Genomic DNA, 24,484 nt, shown 5'->3' with positions numbered 1-24,484 from the left:
TTGGGCCATCTCCATTATTCCCCCACCTCCTGGATGGGTTTCGGATGCACAAGAGGTTTTTCTATGTGAGAACTGGGGTTCAAAGTACCCACTGGAGGAAAGTGTATAAAGCCCAGGCATTGCAGTCCAGGTCCAGCTGGACCCACTGGCCCACTGCTTCCCAAGAATAGGGAGGGCTCAGGCCCCCATGTGTTTTGGGCATCCAGAGAAGCCCAGTTCAGGGTACCCACATGTCATGGATGCAGACTAGAGTGCGTCCTAGGCTAAGGGAGGAGTCCGGTGCTGAATCAGCCCTAGCTGGGATGAACAACTTTGCAGGAGGAGAGAGGAGAAAAGGAATGGCTGGACCTTGGGGTCTGAGGGTGCCCCTCTGCAGAAGCAGCAGGGGACATGTGAATTCTGTGGGCCAACCCCTCCTAGAGGATGAATGCCACCAAGAAATATGTTCTTCTCAGGGCAGTCAGCAGCACAGAGGACGCTCACAACCCAGGTGCTAGCCACTGGCATTGTTCTAAAACAGTTGTAGCTAAAGTGACCTTGAGTAGCGAGGGTTTGGGTTCTTCCTGGTCTAGGCACTGAGTGAGGAATGCAGGTCCTAATGCGACCTGGGAGGCTCCAGAAGGGAAAGAGCTGGAGTCTGACCGTCAAGGAGGATGAGGTCAGGAGGGGCTGGGACCGTGTGGTCCAGGGATAAAGAGGTGACATCCACCTTCCTCTTCATTGGCCAGGAACTGGCATGGGCTTACAGCAGAGCACAGGGCAAACCTCAACTAAATAAACATTCTCTGTTCTAAGGAGGATTGCCCAGTCTCATGGTATGGTTGATGGCTGGTGGCAGGAGGGAGAAGCGTGACAGTGACTAGGTAGACAGGCACTCAGCTGTTGCTTGAAGGGAGGAAGGAATTCTGAATCTCTGGTGAGCATCAGGTAGGTTCCACCAAATGGCCTCAAGAGAGCCTGAGCTACTCCGAAAACTGAGGCCGAATCTCACTCAGGCTCTCTCCAAGATGTGGCATGAGCTTGTGGGTCCTCTGCACTGAGGCACCCTCTACCCACAAAAAGCCACCAAATCTCAGGAAATGAGCAGCTTGGAAGTGAGGCTGGGCAGCTTCCCTCGCTCAAGATCTCAGAGGCACTGGAAGAACTGCAGGGCTATAAAAGCTCACCCACAAGGGCCCAAAGGAACTTGAGAGCAGGAAGGCTATGGGGAAAGAAGTCTGGTCAAGGCTGCAACAGTTTCCAAAAGGGCTCCTGCCTGAGCCACTTCATGTGAATCATTCTGCAGTCTGATGTTTCTGATCAGTGAGACCAGTAGACCCTTGCCATGCGGCACACATGCACTGAGGCCAGTGGGGACTCTCAAGAAGGAACTTATTCTGGAAGAAGAAGCACAATCCCCACTGTGTCCTGTCTGCATTCCCGTGTTAGCAGCTATCTATCACTGGCCTGGGGTCCCCAGTGCACAGTCCACAGCCCTGAGGGCAGGCTTGCCTGTCTGGGAGTCACTGCATGGCAAAGAGAGAGAGCTGCAAGTGAAGAGGGGGGCCCTCGTGAGACTCAGTAACCTGATGGACAAGAGAATGGTGACGAGTACATACAGTTCCTGCCCTGGAAAATCCAGGTAGAGACTTAAGGGATTAGCACTCTGGCCTAGGTGTTCCTACTGGGTACAAGTATAATTTGCTGCCCACTAAACACAGCCTTTCGGAGTAGACATGCTTGGTCTGGGCTCAGCCTCTGTCCTGAGACTACCTCTTTACTCCCCACACCTGAGGGTGGGCATGTCCAGCTTCTTGCTGCAGCCTGGCTGAGGCCTGAAGCTCTTCTGTATCCAGCTGATGTAGGGTCCTGCTCTGGCCACCAGCACCCATCCTCAGCTCTGAGCCGATTTGGGCTCTTGGCTAGTTCTGAGGATGCTCCACATGTCAGAAAGAAAAAGGCCACTGTGGATTCTAGCCCTTGAGGGTCACAGGTGCAGGGGTCCAAGCAAACCGCATGTTTCTGGGATGTGCAGCCTTGAGTCTAGAAAGGCTTCTTCAGCCAGAATCTCCAGGCCCTTTTGTGGCTGAGCACCTGGTGCCAATGCTCACTAGGCACTGAGGCTGTGAACCCAGTGTTTGGTCTCCTTATAGAGGACACAAAGGTTTGTCTTCCACGATGAGCAAGCGAGGAGCAATGACAGTGCAGACTGTAGACAGCACTTGGTGAGGTGGTGCAATGACAACATTGATGATAACTCTGGAGGGCCATTTTCTAATGGACTAGGGGGCAGCAGGCTGTATGAGTGGGGACTGAGTTGCCCTAAACTCCAACAGGAGGAGGACAGGCGAGGTGAACCTCTGGGGAGATACAGGGTCAGGTTTCACATGGGAGGAAGGGTCAGCACAGTACTCATTAGGTATTACTCTGTGTGGAAATTCACTCAGGTCTCCATATTGGCAGCTTCAGGCCAGGGTCACAGGTTGGAGCCTGCTTCTTCCATCGGCTTGCAGAAGCAGAACACAGGGCACAACCACTCTCCATGGAGCCCGTTTTCTAAGGGGGACTGGCCAGTCTGTGCTGTGGTTGATGGCCTTGCAATGCAGAAGACGGACTCACAGCAGCTGCTGGCCAGAGTGACTATGGGAGGACTGGACCCAGGGCTTCCTTTGGAGACGACTGTCTTTGGAAATTCAGTTGGCCCTGTTTTGAGCTCCTACGAGAGGTCCCTGAGGGACCAAAGGGGTCACAGGGTCTGCTGCCCAGGGGAGTAGTAGCCACAGTTTGCACACAGCAGCCCAAGTTTCCATAAATTTGAGCTCAGGGTAGGTGGCAACTGACACCTCTCTGAAGGGTGGCTCTGTGGAGGGAGAGATCCGGACAAACTATGAGATCCAAGCCTAGCACCAAGTCAGATGTAGGTTAAGCAGTGAGCACAGGGATCAGTCAGGACTCTGGACAGACAGACAGACTCTGGTGTTGGAATGTGGCTCAGCCCTGGCCAGCTGGTGCTCAGAGATAAGAGTCAGACCCTCAGGATGGGGACTGACATGGGAGAGTACACCTTGAGGGAGGGCGGGGTAGAGAACAGTACCTTTTTCGGCCACAGACAGATTGGGATCACTGCAGGGTTTGCAGGCTCCGACCACTTGCTGGAACAGTGCCCGCTGGAAATTTGGCAGCTGAAGGAAGGTGACAAATGCAAAAGAGGGTGAAAATGACCAGTTATATCTTGGGAGCACAGTTTTGTGGGCCCTAGGAGCATGGGGGAAATCAAAGCAGTGGTATGGTTCATGCGAGCTCCACCCCAGCCCTAGGGAAGCCCATCACAGGGGTCTGGCTCAGAGTGTCTCCCTGTGCACTTTAAGCCTTTGTGGCACGTTCTCCAGTGTCTGGCTGGGCTTCGGGCTGCCCTGTGCAGGGCCCAAGAAAGAGGACAGAGGCACCTCAGAGTGTCCAACTGTCTGCCAGGGAGGCCCACTGCCTCCTTCTGTCCTGCCAGGGAGACCCACTAGCAGAAAGGATCTAGGGAGCCCCTTCATCCATGAACACTGACAGATTCAGCCTCCTAGAGAGGCCCCCACATAGGCCCACATTAGCAGAGGGTAGGGGAAAAGGCAGCACCCAGGCCTAGCATTACAGACAGGACCTGCTGTCCTAACAGGCACCTGCCAAGCAGCCCTATTCCCTCAGCATGGCAAGGCTGATGGCACAGAGGGGCTAGATAACAGTCACTTGGAGATGATTTACATGGACTCTGATATAGGCACGGGGCAGAATGGACAGGGGAGGGAGTTAATCCCTGCAGCTTTTTGCTCAAGTCCCCCAGGGAGGGTATTTAGAGAGCTGTGTAAATGGTGGAGGGCAGCCCCAGCAGGTAGTGAAGGCTTTAGGTGGGTGGATGGATAAGAGAGGCAGAGCTTGCCCCAGTGAGGATGCCCCTCACACACACAGGGAGGAAGGACATCCTCTAAACCCATGTCCACCACTGTCCTCTTGGGAGGCTGCAAAAAAGCAATGTTCTCTGCCAGACTGTTTTTAGGCATGAGGAGCTAGGAGGCTGGTCAGAAGGACAGGCAGTCACACAGCACTGGTGGTTCCAACCCTGCTGCCATTCTGCCCACACCTGCACTTCGTCAAGATCACTGGTCCTCAGACTGACTGCCATCCCCATCCAGGAGCCCAGCAGCCTGCTCAGGGAACTTATGGCACAATTAGGGAGGCACTTAGGATAATGCTGAAGGCCTCGCAAGTGCAATGAGGGAAACCCAGGGCAACACACTTGCAGCAGAGAGCAGTCGATAGGGTGGGTCCACTACCTGTCCATTCTCCAGGATGGCAGCTGGATACATGGCACTGCTTGGGCGGTCCCGGTGTGTGGGCAGCAGTAACATCATTTCTCGGGCATGGCGGTACTTATCTGGCAGAGAGGGAGAGCCTGTAACCAAGTGAGAACAATCACGCACAGATGACAAGCCACAGATGGTGGGCCAAGTGGGCAAGTGTCCTTAGGGCTGGGGAACCGGAGTAGGTGTCCCCTCGCAGCTGGGGGGAGATGAGCTCAGCAAGCACAAAAGGAATGAGGCAGAGAGCCTGGTGGGTAGATGGTGGTGGTGGCAGCACCTCGCGTCCCAGCCAAGGCAGATACACGGAAGGCCGGGGCACTGCAGACCCACTGACAGAGTGCCCTCACCACACCCAGAGGCAGAGTTGAGGACTGGTTCCAGGACCCTAGAGGTCCCCTGAGTCCAGCACTCTCATGAAATGGGTTTGGCCTGGCTGCCGGGCTCTCTCAGGGGCCCAGGCATAGGCACAGGCTAGCCTGCAATGGAGCCATCACACACAGATACTCAGATAACAGTCACGAGGCTCTTACTTGACACACTGTCTCCGCGCACTTACCTTATCTCCTGACACCATTAGCCCTGTGCTCAGCTGGCCCCTTACGACCCTCTTCTCAGAGGTTTCTCCCTCCCAGGTACTAGGCTCCTGGCAGCTGGCCTCTGCCTTCCTGGCTGTCCTACTGTTGCAGCCCTGGAATCAGGCTGGCTGGGGGCTAGGGCCTTGCACACAGGGCCTCTCTGGAATTTTGTCCTCTGAGACTTGCTCTTCAGTGAACTCAGGGGTCTTGGAGCTAATCTGGGCGTCATAGGACGTTAACACAGGATCTTCAGTCAATTTGTTCCATGCTCTTCTCTTGTGAGGTCTCTGTGGTCATCTCCCTTGCGCAGAGGTGCTGTTATGGAGGCCAGACCATGTCAGACGTGGGGTGGCCTAGTCCCCATTAATGCAGGCCAGGGACCTGATAACCTGTGGTCTTTGAGGGAGCCTTCCAAAGAAACAATGAGAATAACCTGCTGGCTTCCCTGGGGAAATGGTTAATTTGGAAGACCTTCCAAATGTGCACCGCTCATTGTACCAGACACTAGCGTGTCCATGAGAAACCACTGGGGGCATCTGGACCCCTCACAGAAGGGTCATCTGGAACACAATGCCCTCTACTTGTCCAGGGATAGCCCTTGGCTGGCATGAGAGGTTTGAAACCCTCTCTGTGGTGTGGCCGAAATGAAGCTGGAAGGTCAAGACCAGCCCATGAGCTCTAGCTGAGAGGTAAATCTGCAGCCCCTGGAGGCTTTTTGTCACTGATGTCCACGGTCTCTGGAACTTTCCTTTGAATATGTGATGCAGCCACAAAGCACAGCTAAAAAAAAGGTCTCCTTCAGCCAGTTTTCCCCAAGTGTCCTTAAGAAATTTTCCTTGTACTCATTTTGGTCCAAGAATATGAGGCTTAAATACTTTGAAAAAGTCAGAGTAAGAAACACCAATAAAGCTGTTATTATTTATGTAACTTCTTCCACAGCTAGTCTGAATGGTCTTGTTTGCAGAACCGGAGGGCTGGCTTTAAGACATTTAAAAAAGTCTTTCATTAATAAGAGAATGATTTTTAAAACACTGGGCCTGAATTGCTACTCTGTGGTGATTTTACTGATTTCAACGTTCTCTTTTAGAACCTGTATTCTAAGGCCATCTAAATAAGATGGCCACATAAAGAAGGAGGAGAAATATTTTCTAATCCCACTGATTTCTATAGTGCCTTCTCAGCCAGGAATTCAGATTGCTCCCTGAGCTCCGCCTCCCACAGCTCTGGGCAGGGCGACCTTCTGCTCAGAGACATGGTGCCTTTATATCAACTCGCTTACATCAAACTCCTACTGAATGCCCACACCAGGACAGCATATGGCTGGAATCTTTTATACTGCCTTGCTCAGGCTGGCCTTGGTCTCTGACCTCACGGAGCTCACAGCCTGGCTCACAAGCCAACTCAAATCTGTACACTCAATATCCTGATCTGTGTTGGACTATGATGGAGGGACCACAGCTTACAGGCCCTAGTCGAGGCCCAAGGGCTCCACTGAGGGTTAGGATCCATGTCTTGGGGACCCCTCTGGTGTTATAACAAAGGGGTGCTTCGAGCTACGACTGAGTTTTCCAACTCTACCACCTCACTTCCCTTCCACTGCCCTCTGCACTGGGCAGCCAATCCCACAATAGGAGAGGGTGATGGCTACTTTTTTTTTTTTGAAGGCTACTTTTCATGAAAACATTTAAACACCGCAAGGGCCCCAAATGAGGAGAAACAGCTGCAAACATCCATTAATAATCAGAATGTGGAATGTGCGAAGTATGAATCTAGGAAAATTGGAAACTGTCAAAAATGAAATGGTACACATAGAACATCAATATCTTAGGCATTAGTGAGCTGAAATGGACCAGTATTGGCCATTCTTAATCGGACAGTCATATGGTCTACTATGTTGGGAACGGCAACTTGAAGAGGAATGGAGTTGCATTCATCTTCAGAAAGAACATTTCAAGATCTACCTTGAAATACAATGCTGTCAGTAATAGGATAATATCCATACGCATAAAAGGAAGACCATTAATACAACTATTATTCAAATTTACACACCAACCACTAAGGGCAAATATGAAGAAATTGAAGATTTTTACCAACTTCTGTAGTCTGAAATTGATCGAACATGCGATCAGGAAGTATTGATAATTATTGGTGATTGGAATGCGAAAGTTAGAAACAAAGAGGGAGGATTGGTAGTTGGAAAATATGGCCTCGGTGATAAAAACTATGCCGGAGATCGCAGGGTAGAATTTTGTAAGACCAACGACTTCTTCATTGAAAACACCTTTTTTCAACAGCATAAACGGTGACTACACACATGGACTTTTTTTTGATACACATGGACCACACCAGATGTCATACACAGGAATCAAATCTACTATATCTGTGGAAAAAGACAATGGAAAAGCTCAAAATCATCAGTCAAAATCAAAATCATCAAGCAAGGCCTGCAGCTGACTGCAGAACATACCATCAATTGCTCATATACAAGTTCAAGCTGGATAACAGTGTAAAGAATGGGAATTTCAGAACTTAACTGTGCTCATGCGGAACCTGTACATAGACAGTCATTCAAACAGAACAAGGGGATACTGCATGGTTTAGAGTCAGGAAAGGTGTGAGTCAACGTTGTATCCTTTTACCATACTTAATGTGTATGCTAAGCTGGACTATATAAAGAATGGGGCACCAGGATTGGAGGAAGACTCATTAACAACCTGGGATATGCAGATGACATAATCTTACTTGCACTTACTAATGAAGATCAAAGATGAAAGCCTTCAGTATGAATTCCACCTCAACAAAAAACAAAAATCCTCACAACTGGACCAATAAGCAACATCTTGTTAAACAGAGAAAAGACTGAAGTTGTCAAGGATTTCATTTTACTTGGACCTACAATCAACACCCACTGAAGAAGTTGAGAAATCAAAGGATGCATTGCATTGGGCAAATCTGCTGCAAATGACCTCTTTGAAGTGTTAAAAAGCAAAGACGTCACCTTGAAGACTAAGGTGCTCCTGACACAAGCCATGGTATTTTCAGTCTCCTTATATGCACGTGAAAGATGGACAATGAACAAGGAAGATGGAAGAAGAATCAGTGCCTTTGAATTATGGTGTTGGCAGAGAATACTGAATATACAATGGAGTGCCAAAAGAACGAAGAGATCTGTCTTGGAAGAAATACAGCTAGAATGCTCCTCAGAAACAAGGATGGCAAGACTCCGTCTCTCATACTTTCATACTTTGAACATGTTACCAGCAGGGATCAGTCCCTGGAAAAGGACATCATGCTTAGTAAAGTAGCGGGTCAGCAAAAAAGAGGAAAACCCTCGATACAGTGGTTGCAACAATGAGCTTGAGCATAACAATGATTGTGAGGATGGCACAGGACTGGGCAGTGTTTCGTTCTGTTGTACACAGGGTTGCTATGATTTGGAACCCACTTGAAGGCACCTAACAGCAACAACCACAGGGCTTCTGTGTTCACTGAAGTTTTGAACTGCTTGAGTTGTAGCCTGGTAAACTCCAGGGAGGCTGAGCCACAGCATGACTGAGCTACGCGAAAGGATCGTTCAAAATTCCTATTTCCTAGTTCCAATCAGCCTTTAGACCACCAGAGGGAGCTGCCGACCTAAAAGAGTTTAGATTGAGCCTTGCAGGTCATTGATCTCAGTTTTCCAAAGCAAAAGGAACCAATGGTCAATGGGTATGACAAGGAAAGACTTGGTCTCATGACCACTCCTGGGAGTGGAGGAAGTGACACCAGTACAAAGGACCCCTCTCCAGATCAACTTCTCCATGAAAGCCTTCCCCTCACCTGCCCTACCAGACCTCAAACTCCAAGAGTGGACTGCTCCTCCCCTCTGTGACCCTAAGCATCAACTACTGCATCTCCCACATTCACCTGAAAATGTCAGTCTTCCTGTGTGCTGCTGTGCCACAGCATTTTATGTTTTCTCATAGGGCCTGACACTGTGCTTGACAGACAGATGTTGGGCCCTCAGCTTTCTCCAGATGGGCCTGTACTCAGATTACATGGATGTTGTGGCCTGGAAGTGACTTTCTGCTCTTTCTAATTGCCTCTGCCCTTGTCACCATTCTCTGCTCTGGGACCCAGCTCTATTTTACCATTTTGTTTACTTTTGCCCTGAATGTCTACCCCAGAAAGGGAAGGGACTTCTTTCAGCCTTCCTCTACATGGCATTGTAGAGTCTGGCCATTGTGGTAGCTTGTCTCCAAAGACAGGGATCATCAATGCCTTCCTTCCCATAAAGCTCATGCCATTCCCTTCATCGTGAGGCAGATTCTCATTCCCCTCCCTGGAGTCTGGGTTGGCCTTAGCTACTGACTAGCCAATAGAATGTGGGAAAAGGGACATTCTGGGACTTGCAAAGCCAGGTAATAAAAGCCTTGCAGCTTCTGTCGGGGTCTCTTGGAATGCCTGCTCTGAGGAAAATCAGCTGCCATGCTCTGAGAAGCCCAAGCCACATGGAAAGGCCATATATGTAGGTGCTCAGGTTGACAGCCCCAGCTGAGCTCCTGGTCGACAGCTCCTCAACTGCCAGCCATGTGACTGAGCTATCTTGGATGTCCAGCTCAGTAGAGCTTTTAGATGGTTCCAGCCCCAACAGATGCATGACTGCAAGTTCATGAAACTCCAGGTGAGAATTGCCCAGTGAGCCTCGTTAACCTACAGAATAGTGAGAGATATACTAAATTGTTTTCAACCACTACGTTTTGGGGTGGTTTATTATGTAGCAACAGATAACTGGAAGGGCCATTAACCATGCCATTGGAAATAGAGGGGTTGCTACCAAACCAGGACAAAATCATTTCTCTCTGTTGTGCTTCCTGAGGCAGAAGTCACGTGGATTCTTCGCTAAACACTCAACAAATGTTTGATGAGTGAATAAATCAGTAAATGGATAGCAGGAAGGACAAAGGTGGTCACAGTTAGTCTGTGAAGTACCTGACAGCAGGGCCTGCTTGTTCCTCATCTTTGTTTCCTCCAGGGCACTGAGAACCAGGCACAGCCTAGAGAAAGCATCTAAGAAGTGTCAGGGTGGAATTTAGTTAAAATGTCCATCTTCGCTGCCCCTGTCTTTATCAGCAATCATGATTCAGAGATGTCTTCAGTAAGAATACCCAGATAAAGACTTCAACATGGCTGAGCATATCTTAGAGAGATGCTGTATCAGAAAAATGAAACAGACTGGATTACAAAATCTGTTTCTGCAGCTCTATTCAGGAGCATTTACCTGAAAACACTGCAAATGCCAACCTCCACTACATCCTTCACAGCTAACTCCCCAGGAACTCCTTCCTTTTTATTCCCAAAGCCATCCCTCTCGACCTCTTTCTAACACAAATCCCTGTTCCTTCTCTATATTTGCAGCCTTCACATATTGACAAATCTTCAGCAAGTACCAATTTGCTGGTTCATTTGTCTTCTTGAACCCTTCAGTAGAAACGCCTATTCCCAAATGCTGGCTCCCCTTTCCCGAATGCCACAGTCCATGTTAGGAAGGCAGCATGGGTAATGGGATGGGCATCGGACTGCGGGCTGATGAGTGTAATGCTATGTACTCCAAATCCAGTTTAGCCACAGACTGGCTTAACCTGAGTCAATTCCGACTCACAGCGACCCTACAGGTCAGAGCAGAACTGCCCCATAGGGTTTCCAAAGAGCAGTTGGTGAATTCAAATTGCCAACCTTTTGCTTAGCAGCCCAGCTCTTAACTACTGTGCCACCAGGGCTCCACAGCCTGGCTAGGTGGCCTTAAAGTCTCTCTCACTGGACCTGTTTCCCACATGGAAATGAGGGGCTGGGCTGGATCCTTCAGGGGAGAGTCTGTGACTGTGCCTGTTGCAACCTCACCCCTCTTCCCTCGACCCTCAGCCTAGGCTTCTCCCAGGTGGCCACTCATCTCTCCACCATGCCACAGTGCCCGTTCTCTCCATCACTGCTACTCTGGGCCTTATAGGTGTGTGTGTGTTTCAGAGAAGGAGCTTTTCTTTCCTTAAGGACCCTCTGAGTCACAGTGTGTGGTATTTCTCTTTGTCTTCATAATGATGAGAAGAACAACGAGGAGACTGCTCCTCCCCCCTGAAGCCTGGATGCAATGGCCAATGCTGGCAAGCTCAAACCACTCTCTCCTGTTACCTTCCTGCAGAGCCAACCCTGGGAAGCATTAGATCTTTGTTACCAGGATTAATTTCCATTCCACTGCAAGTGTTTCTATCTGAACAGACAGAGAATCAAATTCCACTGCAGGAACTAGGATCAGAATGTGAAAAAGATGCCAGCTCTCAGAGAACAATATTTATTCAATTGAATAAGAAATCAAGCAGTAATTGGCAAAGTAAGTAGCTTTCTACAGAGTCTTCTGTCCTAATTTAGCTTTTCCCAACTGGAGAAGGTTGTTTCGGTTGTTGTTATTGTTTTAGGGTAACATTTTTCAGGGTTAATTTTAGCTTTCAAATTTACTTTTCATATTCTGTCATCATGCTTGATTCCTCAAGACAAAAGACTCACTTTTTGTCCTAATTTTGACCTTTATTCTTGCAAACATTTCAATGGGAAAGAAGTGAGGTTTCTCCCAGGCTGTGTGTCCTCTTACTGAGGTGGAGATATGATAGCTGGTATCTAAAAAAACTGGGTTTTTTTTTTCTTATCTAGGCACAGCTCCAACCGCTGCTCAGTGCAGGGTCTGAAGCCAGCCAGAGAGAGATATGGAGGCAGGTACTGTCAAGTTCCTTAGTGCCGAAAGCACAGGTGAGCATTCTTTAAGTCGTGGGCCACTCTCAAAGGTACAGCCACAGGTGAGAGGAGGGTGAGTGGGGCTCACAAGGCCCTCTCCTGTCCCCTCTGCAAGCTCTGCCCTGCCATCCTTACCTCGGGCACTGGAAGGGGCAGAGGTAATCATCTGAGATGGTGCTGAGTGAGTGGAACTCAGGCTGGAGGAAGAAGGGCTTGCCTGGGATGAGGACAGAACAGATACGTTGGTGACTGAGCCCTGGTACCTGGGGTTGGGATACACGAGCTGCAAAGGGAAAAAAGTCAGCAGGACAGAGGTATGAGTGGCCAGGACTCTAGAGCTGGCTCAGAGTCTGCTTCTTCATGCTCCGAAGTGCCCAGACCTGGTGTCTCATGCTACACCCTGGGCCCTGGTAGAGGCCAGCCTGATGGCCAGCACAAGCGGTCACCTCCCCCACCCACACAGGCCATGGCTGTTGGGTGGGCCCTGCTGATGGTGCTCATGGAGGAAGCAGGACTCAGCTGTTACAACTGCCAGACAAGAGGGCCATCTGGCAGAGGAGCTTTCCCAAGGGATTTCAGAGAGCAGCCAGGGCTGCAACTGAGTTCCCTTCTTGGGAGTAAGGCCTGGGAACGGACACTTGCGGTAGTGTGGAGGTTTGCTAGTTCCAGTAGGGAGTATTCTGCATTCAGGGACTAGAGTACTAGGCAGCACTGCCAACCGTCTGACCAGAGCAGCCAGCATAAAGGCGAGTCCTCCAGGCCTGGTACCCTGGCCCATTCTCCTTGGACAGCTTTGGTACCTGCATGTGGTGGTACAGGTCCTCGGGAGCCTCGCCCATGGTGTTGTCGCCCAGCATCACCATGTTTCCCGCTTCACTAGATGCATGTGAAGAGAGAGAGGATGATGAATGGCGTCCTGTTCCCATCAAGTTCATGGGGCTGCAAGCAAGAGAGAATAGGCGAGAGTCAGGCCTGGAGCAGAGACACCATGCTGGGTGGTGGGGCACAGTGGAAGGCAATGTGTGAAAAAGTCATTCCCAGCCTCAGACACAAATCGTTTGGAGGGTTCCTGGCCAATGCTCAGGCCCATCTGAGCCCTGGAGCAGTTCTGAGCATCACCCTGCTGCTTGGGGGCCCCTGTTCTAGGAGGGTCAATGATGGCTGGACTGGCATGGCCTCTACCTGGAGTTAAATGGTACATGGCCACTCAGTCTCACTCAAACCATCAGCAGTTTCTGAGAAGGAATGAAAGAGAGATACGCTGAACCAGGTCAAGGATCTCAGGTCTTCCTTGCTATGGGCTGTCAGTCTGAGTCAGTGCCCGTACCCGGCCCACACCATGATAGGATCTGCTCCTAGGTCAGAGGGGAAGCTATCAAAATAGCTGGCTGTGAACTATCTGCGGGCTTCCTTCCACATCTGTAGCCAAAGGCTTACCAACAGCTCTCCTCTGCCTGTCAATAGCAGGTAGCCCCTCATTCATTCATTCTTTCTCATGTAGTGAGTGGCCACTCTGTACCGACTTGCTGCTCACAATGGACAATAAACCCAAGTGAGGGGCTCCCCTCAGTGGCCTTCTCCCCTGGCCTGGCCTTTACTGAGTCCAGAGCAGCCATACTTGGATGCCTATATTACCAGATTGTCCTTTTTCTTAAAACCTTCCTCAAGACCAAAAGCCTAAAAGGACAAGGCACATTCAGAGCTGGTTCTGGCCCCCTCCCAGGCCCTGGAATCCTGAGCCTTAACCACTCGGCTCTATGCACAATGCTGACCAGGCTGGCTTGCTCACATCTGGAAGCTTCTGCAAATGTCAGTTACTCTCCCTGGATCTCCATCATGTTCCTAATCCGAACTCTTCTCTGCCTTACAAACTTCTACTTTTCTTTCAAGACTTACTCCAAATGGCCCGTTTCCACAATACCATGTGTACCCTTCTGTCACCCAGACTAGTGGCTGGCTGGATGTAGAGTGTGAGTCCTGTGGCAGGAGTTGGGTAAGTGTTTGCTGTGTGCAGTAAGAGGGCACTTGAGTGAATACACACAGCGCTATATAGGACTTCCGTACTCTGACCCTTGACAGTCAGACTTACCTCTGTGGAGGGGACCCTCCCTAGTTCTGAGGCCGTACCTGTGCCGGTGGGTCATTTTGATGCTCTCAGGGCTCATGGGACTATGGGATGCCAGAACATTTCCCCGCGGGGTGCTGGTGCCTGAGCATGCAGGACTTAGCTTGTCCAAACCTGGAAATTCCTGTTAAGAAATAAACGTCCCTTCAACAGAAAGTAAAGAATAAATATGTAATTAAAGGGCAGGAGGGAAGAACTGGCTGGTGGGAGAAAATCTAAATGGAAAAAAAAAAGAACCATATACTGTTGGCTGAACCTGAACTGCTAACTTCTTTTGGGCAATGACCCCTTCACAACTGAAACACCCTTCTAACCACACAGTGGAGCCTAGACCAGAGGCCATGGGGCCCTGAGCTGACCCATCAAGAGAAGCTGAAGTTGGTCTGAGCTCACAGGAATGCTGTCTATAGGCTCCCTCACTGCGGAATAGGTAGAACAAGAATCAGAAAGCAGGAGAAGAAGGGCTGATTGTCTCCTGTCAATCAGTGCCATCTCTTACATAAGGCTTGGGCTGGGTTTTACTGGATTGCTAAATGGCCCAGCTCTGAGTGACCTGGGTTGATTTGACTGTGGCACAGTCTATGGGGAGATAAGATGCAAAAACCTGGTGTCAGTAATTGAAAAGGAGCACAGTTCTATTTTAGCATAATTAAACTCTTATAAAGTACACAGATTTCTTGGCAGAAACTTCTGATTTCACGCCCTTCTGGGTGACAACAGGTTGGTTTATGTTCCTGTTTGCAACTCTGAGGAAAGGAAACACAACTGTCCACGTTTCCTCAAGTCCTTCACAATCCTAAGTGCACTGGGGCTGTTTCTGCATTGGTCGTTGGTCTGAAGAAGCAGCAGGTTTTCCACCCCCTTCTTTCAAAGCAGGAGGAGGGCTCAAATGTCCTTCTACAGCCAGAGAGGAGGCCTCCATGTGTGCACACTGGAGATCTCCATGTGAGTGGATGAACCTTTGTCCTAACTGTCTGCCTGGGAGGGAACCTTTGCAGCAGCCAGGTTCTAACCGGCCTGGGCCACCTACTGTGACAGGAAGCTGCAGAGAACAGGGATCAGACAAGCACTGAGCTCTCACCTAACTACCAGTAGGAGGCGCAGTGGCATGAGAGATAGTCAGATTCGGTGACATTACCCAGGTTCTTCACTAAATGGATACGCTAATTTTAAGAGGAAACCTAAGACTTTGCTGGCATGTTTCACCTTGACGTACTATGGGGGAATCGTTACAGAAGGGTGAAATGTCTCCACCTTTCAAACTACAGACAAGCTCCTCTCTGTCTTTACTTTTCAGGCTGTCCACACTTGTGGAAACTGGCCAACATCTATACTGGGGGCCTGGAGATGACTAGAACCTCTAGCATCCAACAACAAGGCAGGTCAGCCCAAAAGAGGTCAGGCTTCTGAGCCTGTGTGGTCCAGACTCCACAGAGTCTCTGTGGCCAGTGGCCATCCCTGAAGGAGAATTTCATGTCCAATAGCCTGGCCCAGCATGGGACAGCTCTATTCCCTTGCCTGCTTGCCATTTCTACCCACTGGTCATGGGAAATGAGGAGAGGGCTTTGTCTGGGTGCTAAGTGGCAGGAAGTAACTGGGCTTACAGCCCTTGAGGCCTGGGAGCCAGCTGGTTTAGCAGGAAGACTTCTCTAGAAAATACTTGGAGTCAGCCCTATGGCTGTAAATGGGGTTAGAGTATGTGAACAGGGGGCTCAGGACCACTTAAACCCTATTCTCAGCCAGTCTGCATTGTGTGCAAGACCCCCCCTCCCAGGGGGGAGGGCAGGAATTTGTCTTGGCATATAGGCTCTCCCTGTGTGCTTAAGTCCTTGGGCCAAATCCTGCTGTGGATGCCTCAGAGCAAGCAGGTTTTCCACCCCACCAAGTCAGGGAGATCTTCTGGGGCCTGGATCAGGCCTGGAACCTGTCTGATCCCTCAAAGAGCAACCAACATCGAAGTACTGAACACCCTAGGCCTTCTCTGATATGAGCCCGGGGTTACCAGACATGTTGGAGGAAGTTGGGTGGAAGAGGGTGGGAGGAAGAAAGGGAGTTAGAGGAGAAGGGTGAAGAGATGGGAAAGAGAAAGGAGAAGAGAGTATGAAGAGGGAGAGATGGGAAGGAAGGAGACGAGGAGAAAGACATGGGTCAGGTCATGCTTTATCTCTCTAGGCTTCTGGGATAAAAAATACCCCCAAGAGGTCCCTTTACGTGGGCTATAAATTTTAGCTCTTTTCTTCCTCATGTGCCTTGAAACATGTTCTTGTTCCTTGAATCTGACTCTTCCTCAGACAGGGAGTGAGGGACAGTTATCTGTTCCCTGGATACAGCACCCACCCTGCCTCCTGCCCCTCTGTGGCAGGGAATAGCTTCTCCTTCCCATGCCCTGCAACACTTTTCTTTGGTTTGTTGCACGGGTCTGGAGGGAGTGATGCCTGGTTGTAACACAGTGCGGGCAGGACAGGGATCAGCTTACATGGTAGAGGCTGGACCGCATCATCTGAAACTGATCAATCAGCTTCTTATGCAGAGGCCGCATTTCTGGGTGCACAAACTTCTCATGTACTGCCAGCCCGATGCCAAGGATGTGGACCTAGCAGGGTAAGAGGTTAACTCTGTTAACTGGGCAGCAGCCAGAGAACAGCAGGTATTCTACAGTGCACGGCCTTCGCCGCCTGGTCCCTGGCCTCCAGGCTGTGTAAGATGTACCTGCTCCTGCATGAGCTCCTTGAGCTGAGCGATCTTCTCGGCGTCTCCTGGGTGCTTGGTGATGTAATCTTTATCAAAGAAGGCCTGTGAGAGGAAAGGCTGAGTCAGGCAGACTTCACGGGCTACTACTTAGATGGGGCCTAGGAGACTTGAGTACGAAGGGGCTGCCTCCTGACAAGAGTACACACTAGCACACCCCTAGCCTGTTTGAACCTTCTGCAATCAGAGCTGTGCTTTTTGTGGCTGAGAAGGACTGAAGGTGGCTGAGTCATCTAAGCCTAGATGCTTGTCCCAGTCCCTCATGGGGCCTGGATGGCCCGGGTAGGGCAGACAGAGCTGGTGGCCTGGGAATGAGGGCTGGCCTCTTAGCTAGCCCACAATTCGCTTCCCACAAAGGGCTGGCAGGGCTCCAGGGTTCCCCTTGGAGGTCACTAACACCCTCCCATAATTAGATGGATTACCCAGCTGTTATAGTGTTCAGAAAACAAAAAGGAAGAAAAGACCCCCACCAGAGAGCTATGGTACAGAAATCACGAGTGGCAGGGAGACTGGGCCTTATCCAAAGCCATCCAAAGTTGGCCAAGCCACGGCGAGGAGAAGGCAAGTTGGGAAGGCTTGTGGGGAGGAGGCTGGAGTCTCAAAAGAGGAACTTGAGAACAGCCTTCCCAGCCAGGCTCCCTGAATAGGTTGGGTCCAGGGCTCCAGCTCACCTCCTGGTAGCGCGCAATGCCCCCATTGACGGCTGCATCGATGACACCATTCAGGCACATGCTGAGTAGGTTGATGTTGCTGTGTACCTGCTTGTGCTGATACTGGCTAATCAGGGCCCGCAGCTCCTGGTTCTTATTCTCAACCACTTGGATGGCATTCTCCAGAGGGCTCACCTCCACCTGGGGGCACACAGCACACGGTGTCAACCCAGGGATGACGACAACTGCTTATGACATTCCTGAAAGCAAAGATCTAAGGCTTCGATGCTAAATCTTCTTCCTTGTTCCTGTGGACCTGAGACTCCCTGGGCCCTTTCTACTTTTCTGACTTGTAGGCACATGGAAGTGCAGCAAACTGTGAAGAGCACCAGTTCTGAAGTCAGAGAGCTCTGGCTTCCCGAACCTCAGAACTAGTTTTCCTCATTTGTAAAATGGGAGATTAAAAATACTTGCCTTCAGGGGTGTTGTGTGGATTAAATGAGAGAAGATACACAAAGCCCCCAGCATAGCACTAGTGTGTGGGAGTCTAGGCCAGACAGGTAGCCCAAGATCTCTTTCGTTCTTCAGTCCTTAGAGAGGGGTCCCCAGAGCTCGGGCTGCGGGAGCAGCTGTGAAGCTCAGCCCTAGCCAAGATGCATCTCACCAGTTCCCTCCGCTCCACTTCGAACCATCGAGAGATGCCAGGTAAGCTGTGGGTCAGGGTCAGTGTGGTGCGCTCGATCCACAGGCTCTGCAGGGAGGGCACAGGCAGGTGCAGGCTGTTAGGTAAATTCCAGCACATCCCACCTGCCTGAGGGATGCTACAGTGATAACTTCCTGAGAATGTGGGGCTTGCCCTGGGGCTTGCTGTGGGCACAGCCTCTACTTTCCTCAATTTGCTCACCTTGAATTCATTCTCCTTGTCCTTTGGGCCTTTGTGAAAAGGCCTGTCATACCGGAATTTCCTCACATTGTTGACACGGTAGAAGCTTTTGACACGATCAGGGACCCTATCCATGTGCAGAACATCCACATAATCGGGAATGGGCGTCACTGCATAGATCTGCAAGTCTGGGCAGGAAGTGAAGGGAAAACCCAGACTTGCCAAAGAGAAGGATGCTGATTGGCTGGCCTCTGCTGACTTCACAAGGGAGAGAAGAGCACCATAGCCCTTGTTTCCTCCTGGCAGCAATAGGTGAGGCAGGGGTATCTCGAGGGCAGATCAGACCCAAGCACAGTTAGACCAAATCTCCCCATTCTATTCCCGCCAACCCCACTCCAGTAGTGAGTGTCTTGAGCACTCAGCCAAGGTGAGATGTCAACCATCAAGTGTTCTCCAGTACCCTTTTAACAAAGAAGGGGAGGAGGTCAGGAGAATGTGGATCCTAGCCCAAAGAAGTGAGAGGAGGTTGCAAGGGACTGGGCCTGCCCACTGTATTTACTGCAAAGCAACCTTTTAATAAAATACTATTTGGAGTCTTTGTGAAGACAGCAGATGGGTGTCTGCTTGTCCTCACCTCTCTGGAACAACTTTGTCACAGTCATGGCAAGTGCCATTTGGTCTCCAAGGAGACTGTGAGAGGAGGTGAGGGGCAGGCATTCAGACTCAGAAGTGCCACCAAGATCACAGGCAGTCACCATTCCCCCAGCCTTCATCCCTGGGCTCTGCCCCAGTCTACCTGACAAAGACTAGAGACAATAACAGTATACAGGAGAATGGAGCAGGGTACTGATGGGATCCCTGTGGCAAGAGCCCTGGTTTGACTCCTATTCACAATGACTGCTCCCAGCTGGCTGGACAGGCCTCTCAAAGGGCTGCGTGGGGCTAAACTGCTGGTAGCAGTCAGCCCGAGTGACGGTCTCAGCCTTGCCAGTAACTAGGCCGCCCAAGGCTAAGGGCATGCTACTGCCTCTATGAGGCATGAATGCCTTGTGAAGTGTGGGCTCTGTAATGAGGACACATTCTGGCTTAGGATTTATGGGTGGTGCCTAGCCTGTAAGGCTGACGACATGGCTGGGGGTAGCTGGCTAGGTGGGCTTCTTCTCCCAGGGCCCAGACCCCCTCCCCCACTGAATGTCAAAAGATACACTGGGCGTCGCACTGAAGGATGGCGTCATCAGGGTGGTTGGGGTGCTGCATGGCGACGGCCTGTGGGAACTCACTGAGCATCCTCTGCTGGAAGGCCTCCAGCCGCTCGTAGTCATGGCCTCGGCACACATACTCTTTGTTCTGCCACAAACACGAAAGCATGCTCTACACTTTGCCCCACAGCTCCCCATTTCCTCAGGGGAGTCAACAGTTGCTCACCCCACAGATACCCTAGGAGCTCCCTCCATACTAGGCCCTATGGCAGGCATGGGGCACAGTCCTCAGTGGCTGCCCCGCGGGAAATGATGCTGGAGAAGGGGAACTGCACTGTGTGGCAGCCACGGGGTGGGGTGCAGGCTGCAGGGAAGCTCAGAGGTGGTCGAGGCACGTCGTCTAGGAAGGGATGTAAGGTGGGGGTGGGATTTTGGGAAAAGCCATGCTTGAAAAGAGTCCTGAAAGGACAACCTGGGTTAGCTTGGTAGAGAAGAGTGGGCAAGGGCAATTCAGGTGGGTGCAGTAACAACCAGGGCGGCAATGCCAGGACAGGAAAAGGTGCAGTTGGGGAGAAGGTGCGTGTGGAGAACTGGTAGAAGGATGGCTAAAGAGGACTGTGAGGCTAACCACAGAGATATTGTGCGCCAAAGAGTGATTTCCATGAGTCCTGTGGAATAATTTTACGCAGGGGAGTGCTCAGGTGCGTGTTTTTGAAGAATCACTTTTGTCAGCTGGGAAAAACAGCCTAAATATTGCCCAGAACCAAGCAGGCATTAGGTAATTGGTTAGTGCATTAATAAGTCCCCTTGGCAACAAATTCCTTGGCAAATGTGTCAACAGAACATGCTGACATCATTCTAACTAAACATTAAAGCCTTGCTTTACTTCACATTTGGTGTGGATTAGGTCTCAGTTTTTCTCTTTGTGGAATGAAGTCATGACAAGGTATCCCCAATCTTGCTGCTCTGCCTGCCTCACAGATGGACCTGAGTGCGTGGCTAGAGGAAATCCCTCTGAAGCCTGCTGGTGACATCTGTCTGTCTGCCCAGCTGCCTCACCAGTCACTGTGACATAGTAGTGTCAGCATTGGCAGCCCCTTCTAACATGTCTTCAGAAGGGGGATAGAGAGGCTCCACAGGGCCAGCTGTATGTTTTCCAGGACAGGGCTGATCACAGCCAGGCCTCAGAGGACTCCAACCTTCTCAGGAATAGGATTTCCGCCCTCTTCCTATGGGAGAACTTGGCTAAGCTGTGCCACAGTTGGGATGGGTCAGAATGGAAGGGCAAGACCAGAGGGAAGTCAAGGTTGACAGGACCAGGCTCTCCAGTGTAACAGAGCACTTGAGTCAAAGGACAGACATTTCTCAGGTCTCTGCTTGATAAGCAGCACTGGCCAAGAAGGTAATTGTGAAGAACATGCTTTTTGTGTTCACTCATATATACACAGCCCTCACTAGTGTCTGTTCATGGATCAAATGAAGAGAAATAGAAATGCCCCTAAGAAGGGAGGGCCGTATGTTTTTCTCTCCAGGCAGATTAGTAGATAATCGCATTTGTGAGGGGAGGCAGGCAGATGGTCCAGAGAAACCAAGCTGACAGAGCTAAAGTAATAGATGGCCTGCATACTCAGGGATGGTGAGGGAGTAGCCTAGCCTTCTGGGGAAGGCCCAGCAGAAGGTAGGCACACAGCACTGACCTTGAAGCTGGCTGTTGGGCTCACCTTCACCTGGACGAGGGTCCCAGCACACCACAAGAGACAGATCTGGCTGCCACTGCTTTGTACTTTGACCTTGCCATCTATAAGGCAAACAACTGCCCCTGACTGGGACTTATTCCATTTCCCACAGATGAATCCAGAAAGGCAACGAACGGAAGGTAACATGTGGTCAGACAGGGGGATCTGTATGCACAAGTCACAGCTGCCAGAGGCTGCTCCTTGTATGGAGATGAGGAGGGACAATTCCTAGTACCCTTGTTATTCCTCTTCCATTCCCGAAGCCCCTTAAAACCACGTTTGAACATTCAGACTGTTACCTGTGAGCAATGCCTATCAGGTTCTACTTGTCCGAAAGCTCTGAGAGCTCTGAGACACTGATGTACCTTGATGTGAGCATGAGGAGTAAGGACTGGGCTGGACCAGGAAGGAGTGCTCCTGCTTGGAGGGGACAGAAACAGAGACCTGGCTTTGTAATATCCAAAATAATGATGTTGTTGAGTAAAAATCTAGCTTATGGTGTACAAACTGTTGGACGAGACAAGGAGAGTAAAATGACAATAAAGATAAAATGAGAAAGGAGCAAGTTACAGGGCAGAATCATTAGTCTGACGAACGACTTTCTAGAGATGCTTCTGATTTCTAATTCTCATACAATTCCTTACTCCTCTTCTGCTGCCCTTTACCTCTGTTGCTGTTTTATGATCTCTGCTGATGAGGCTGGTCAACATGTCACTTCTGAAATGCCTGGGCTGGTTGGCTACTACAGAATGAAGTAGGCCCAGTTCTCCTGACAAAGTTCCTCTACTACTTTCCATTCTGGTACTAACAACACCCCTCTGGAGTACAACTAGACCTAACTGGGGTCACAATTAGGCAGAGTGTGCTTGCTGTCCCTGTCAGCAGCACTAGTTCTCACACAAATCATTTTTCCTTTTAGCCAAGGATGATTACTGCTAGGAGAAGGGCACGATGACCTGCCTTACATTTGAAATGTGGTTAGCCTGGACTCTGTTGCTAGCAGACCAGCTTTACTGAAGGAGTCATTAAACCCAGTTGACCCTCAATGTGATAAGAAGCTTGTATTGCTCATTGGATAAAGCAATTTCTCCAAAAAGATGGGATCCCAGCATATCATAGGGGTCCCTATGAATGTTCCCAGCAGCTCCCTTAGACATGTTAACGCTGCTCATAGCTTTAATAAGAAACTGCAACTGGGAACAATCAGAACTCCTCATAGGTCTCAACTGTAGCCCTAGGGACCCTTCACACACAGTGGCATTTAGGTCATCTGAGAACAATGCCCTCTGGGCTCCAGCCTACAGGCCCAGCCTAACTCCTCCCAGAGCCTCTAAAATGTGCTGAATGAAGAAGAAAATCACTACAGTTTGGCTGATGTCAGTTCATCATGCTCAGCCATTCCTTCCACTCTGCTTACATCTCAGCCAAGCCTTCCAGGAAATAAATGGTGTAGAGAATTGGCTGTTGCCATCCTGAGTCAGAGAACTGACTTCTTAGAGGCTTTTCCTGCTTGGCAGCCCCTGCAGAGATCCAGGGGCCAAGTGGACTGGCCTCTGTTTTCTCTTAAGCCAGCAGCTCTCCACCCTGGTGGTGCAGTGTGCAGTATGACCAGGAGGAGAACCACTGTCTTAGATGACAAACCCCAACAGCCAGCCTACTGTTCAGGTCAGGGCTGTGCTGGCACCCAGTCTGGCTGAGAATAGCCATGATGGAGGATTCTAGGCACTGGTGGCAGAAACTAGAAGGTTTCTAAACATACCTGTGGGGCATTCTCAGACTCTGATCACTTCCTGCAGGAACTCAGTTGATTTGGTAAGAAGCCCTCTCCCCCCGCCATCCCTAGTAGCTACAGAATAATACAACATTAAAAAAAAGTCTAAGGTTGGCAGCCTGTTCAGTCAAATAAAGTCATCTGTTGACTGATTAGTCCTTTGAAAAGAAATATTCAGTAGAATAAGCAAAAAGGCAGAGAGAGAAAGAAGGAAGCAGGGAGGGAGGGGGAGAACATGAACAAACACAGGATATAAATAAATTTTGTGTAAAATATGATGTAAGTTTTCATGGCTGTCTGAATGGACTCACCCGAAGGAAGAAGGGAAATTTCCTGCCATAGAAGCCGACACGAAAGAACTCAGGCTCCAGGCGCTGCTGCTCCATGATGTTGTCATAGTAGCTGGCTTCCATTTTCTGTGAATGAGAAAGGCAGTTGCCTTTAGGTTGGCTTGACTATTGTTGGCATCCAAAGCAAGTTCTCCTACTCCCAAGCGGTCACTGTCTTCTGGAAAGGGATCATGGTAACTAGATAAGAAGGAAGTGAGCTCCTAGCCATGATCAGCCTTTGTTCAGGAAGCCGCATCATGGAAGAGGAAGCCCGCCTTCTCCATCACCATCTGACAGTGGGATTGGGAAAAACTGCCTGCTGTAACTGAGTCCAGCTGCTTGACTATCCTTCCCAGTGGGTGGACCAACCCCTGTTCCTGGGGCCACATGTTTACATGGACTTTTTCTGCCCAGGGATTCCTGGGTTTGACTGACACTCACTACATGGGTTGACTCCTGGCTAGTATTGTTTGTAGCTGGCTAACGGCAATTCTCAGCTCCAGTGTGCATCAGTCCAACTGCATCTGCTCTTGCTCATCAACATATGACTAAAGATACTAACGGCCTGAGTGAGGAGGGCTCCTTTGCCAGCATCACTGGTACTGGTCCCAGTTTTTAGCTTTGAGAATAAACTAATATCCATGATGCCTGGCGTTATCAGGGTAGGTAAGTTTTTCAGTCTTGACTGACTTAGCTTCTGGTTCAGAAAAACTCTCTGAAACTTTGGGAAGTTTCTACTGCATTCAATCAAGCCAGCCTGCCAGGAAGCAGCAGTCTCCAAAGACTGGTCAAGAAGCTACTTCTAGAGGTCCATACCTGTCATCTAGGTACAAATTCAAATCACTGATCAGGGAACAGAGGACAGTTAGCCACATAGACGAGGGTGCAGGGGGAGGGTCAGCTGAGGCTGCTGAGCTCTCGGCCAATGAATTCAGCAGCTGTTATGATTTTGAATATCGCACCAGCAACCAGAAATAAATTTGGTGGAGACCTTCAAAGTCTAGGGGACATTTGGCTTATCTTTTGAATATTTTGCTTCAATGAAGCAAGGAAAAGGTGCTTTAAAGTAACCACAAGCCAAAGCAGGGAAAGCTCTAATAGTTTTTTTAGTGAAGTGTCCCTGAACAAAGCCATGTAAGAAAAAATGAAGACATGATGTTGAGCTTCATGATGTCACCTCTTTCTTGAACACACCTCCCTCCCATCCTATCCTGCCTATGCTGGCTCTCCCTTCCCTGGGCACCAGCAACTCTTGGAGTCTAGATTATATAACTCTTTGGCAGGCGTGTGTTTTGGTTCCTTAGCCAGACCATAAGTGCCTTGAGGGCAGGAACCTTAGTCTCTGCTTCTGCTGTACAACCCACAGCACTAAACCAAAGGC

General features: G+C 50.0%; 1 protein-coding gene across 6 annotated transcripts in view; it reads right to left on the bottom strand.

Annotated features, from left to right (window-relative positions):
* DOCK3 (dedicator of cytokinesis 3) overlaps positions 1-24,484 on the bottom strand; it is a 547,636-nt gene that overhangs the window by 3,947 nt on the left and 519,205 nt on the right. For 5 of the 6 annotated variants that reach the window (XM_049861907.1, XM_049861911.1, XM_049861909.1 and 2 more), the window contains 12 exons: positions 23,086-23,190; positions 19,274-19,415; positions 18,090-18,256; positions 17,850-17,936; positions 17,207-17,386; positions 16,497-16,580; positions 16,264-16,380; positions 13,790-13,911; positions 12,463-12,601; positions 11,798-11,945; positions 4,299-4,417; positions 3,074-3,161 (listed from right to left, as the gene is read on the bottom strand). In XM_049861907.1, the coding sequence (XP_049717864.1) occupies positions 3,074-3,161; positions 4,299-4,417; positions 11,798-11,945; positions 12,463-12,601; positions 13,790-13,911; positions 16,264-16,380; positions 16,497-16,580; positions 17,207-17,386; positions 17,850-17,936; positions 18,090-18,256; positions 19,274-19,415; positions 23,086-23,190 (1,498 nt within the window). The remainder of the gene's footprint in view (positions 1-3,073; positions 3,162-4,298; positions 4,418-11,797; positions 11,946-12,462; positions 12,602-13,789; positions 13,912-16,263; positions 16,381-16,496; positions 16,581-17,206; positions 17,387-17,849; positions 17,937-18,089; positions 18,257-19,273; positions 19,416-23,085; positions 23,191-24,484) is intronic. The other variant, XM_049861908.1, reaches the window with a different exon arrangement.

Source organism: Elephas maximus, chromosome 20, assembly GCF_024166365.1.
Source record: "Elephas maximus indicus isolate mEleMax1 chromosome 20, mEleMax1 primary haplotype, whole genome shotgun sequence".
Lineage (NCBI taxonomy): Eukaryota > Metazoa > Chordata > Mammalia > Proboscidea > Elephantidae > Elephas > Elephas maximus.
This window is presented reverse-complemented; position numbering and strand designations above follow the sequence as displayed.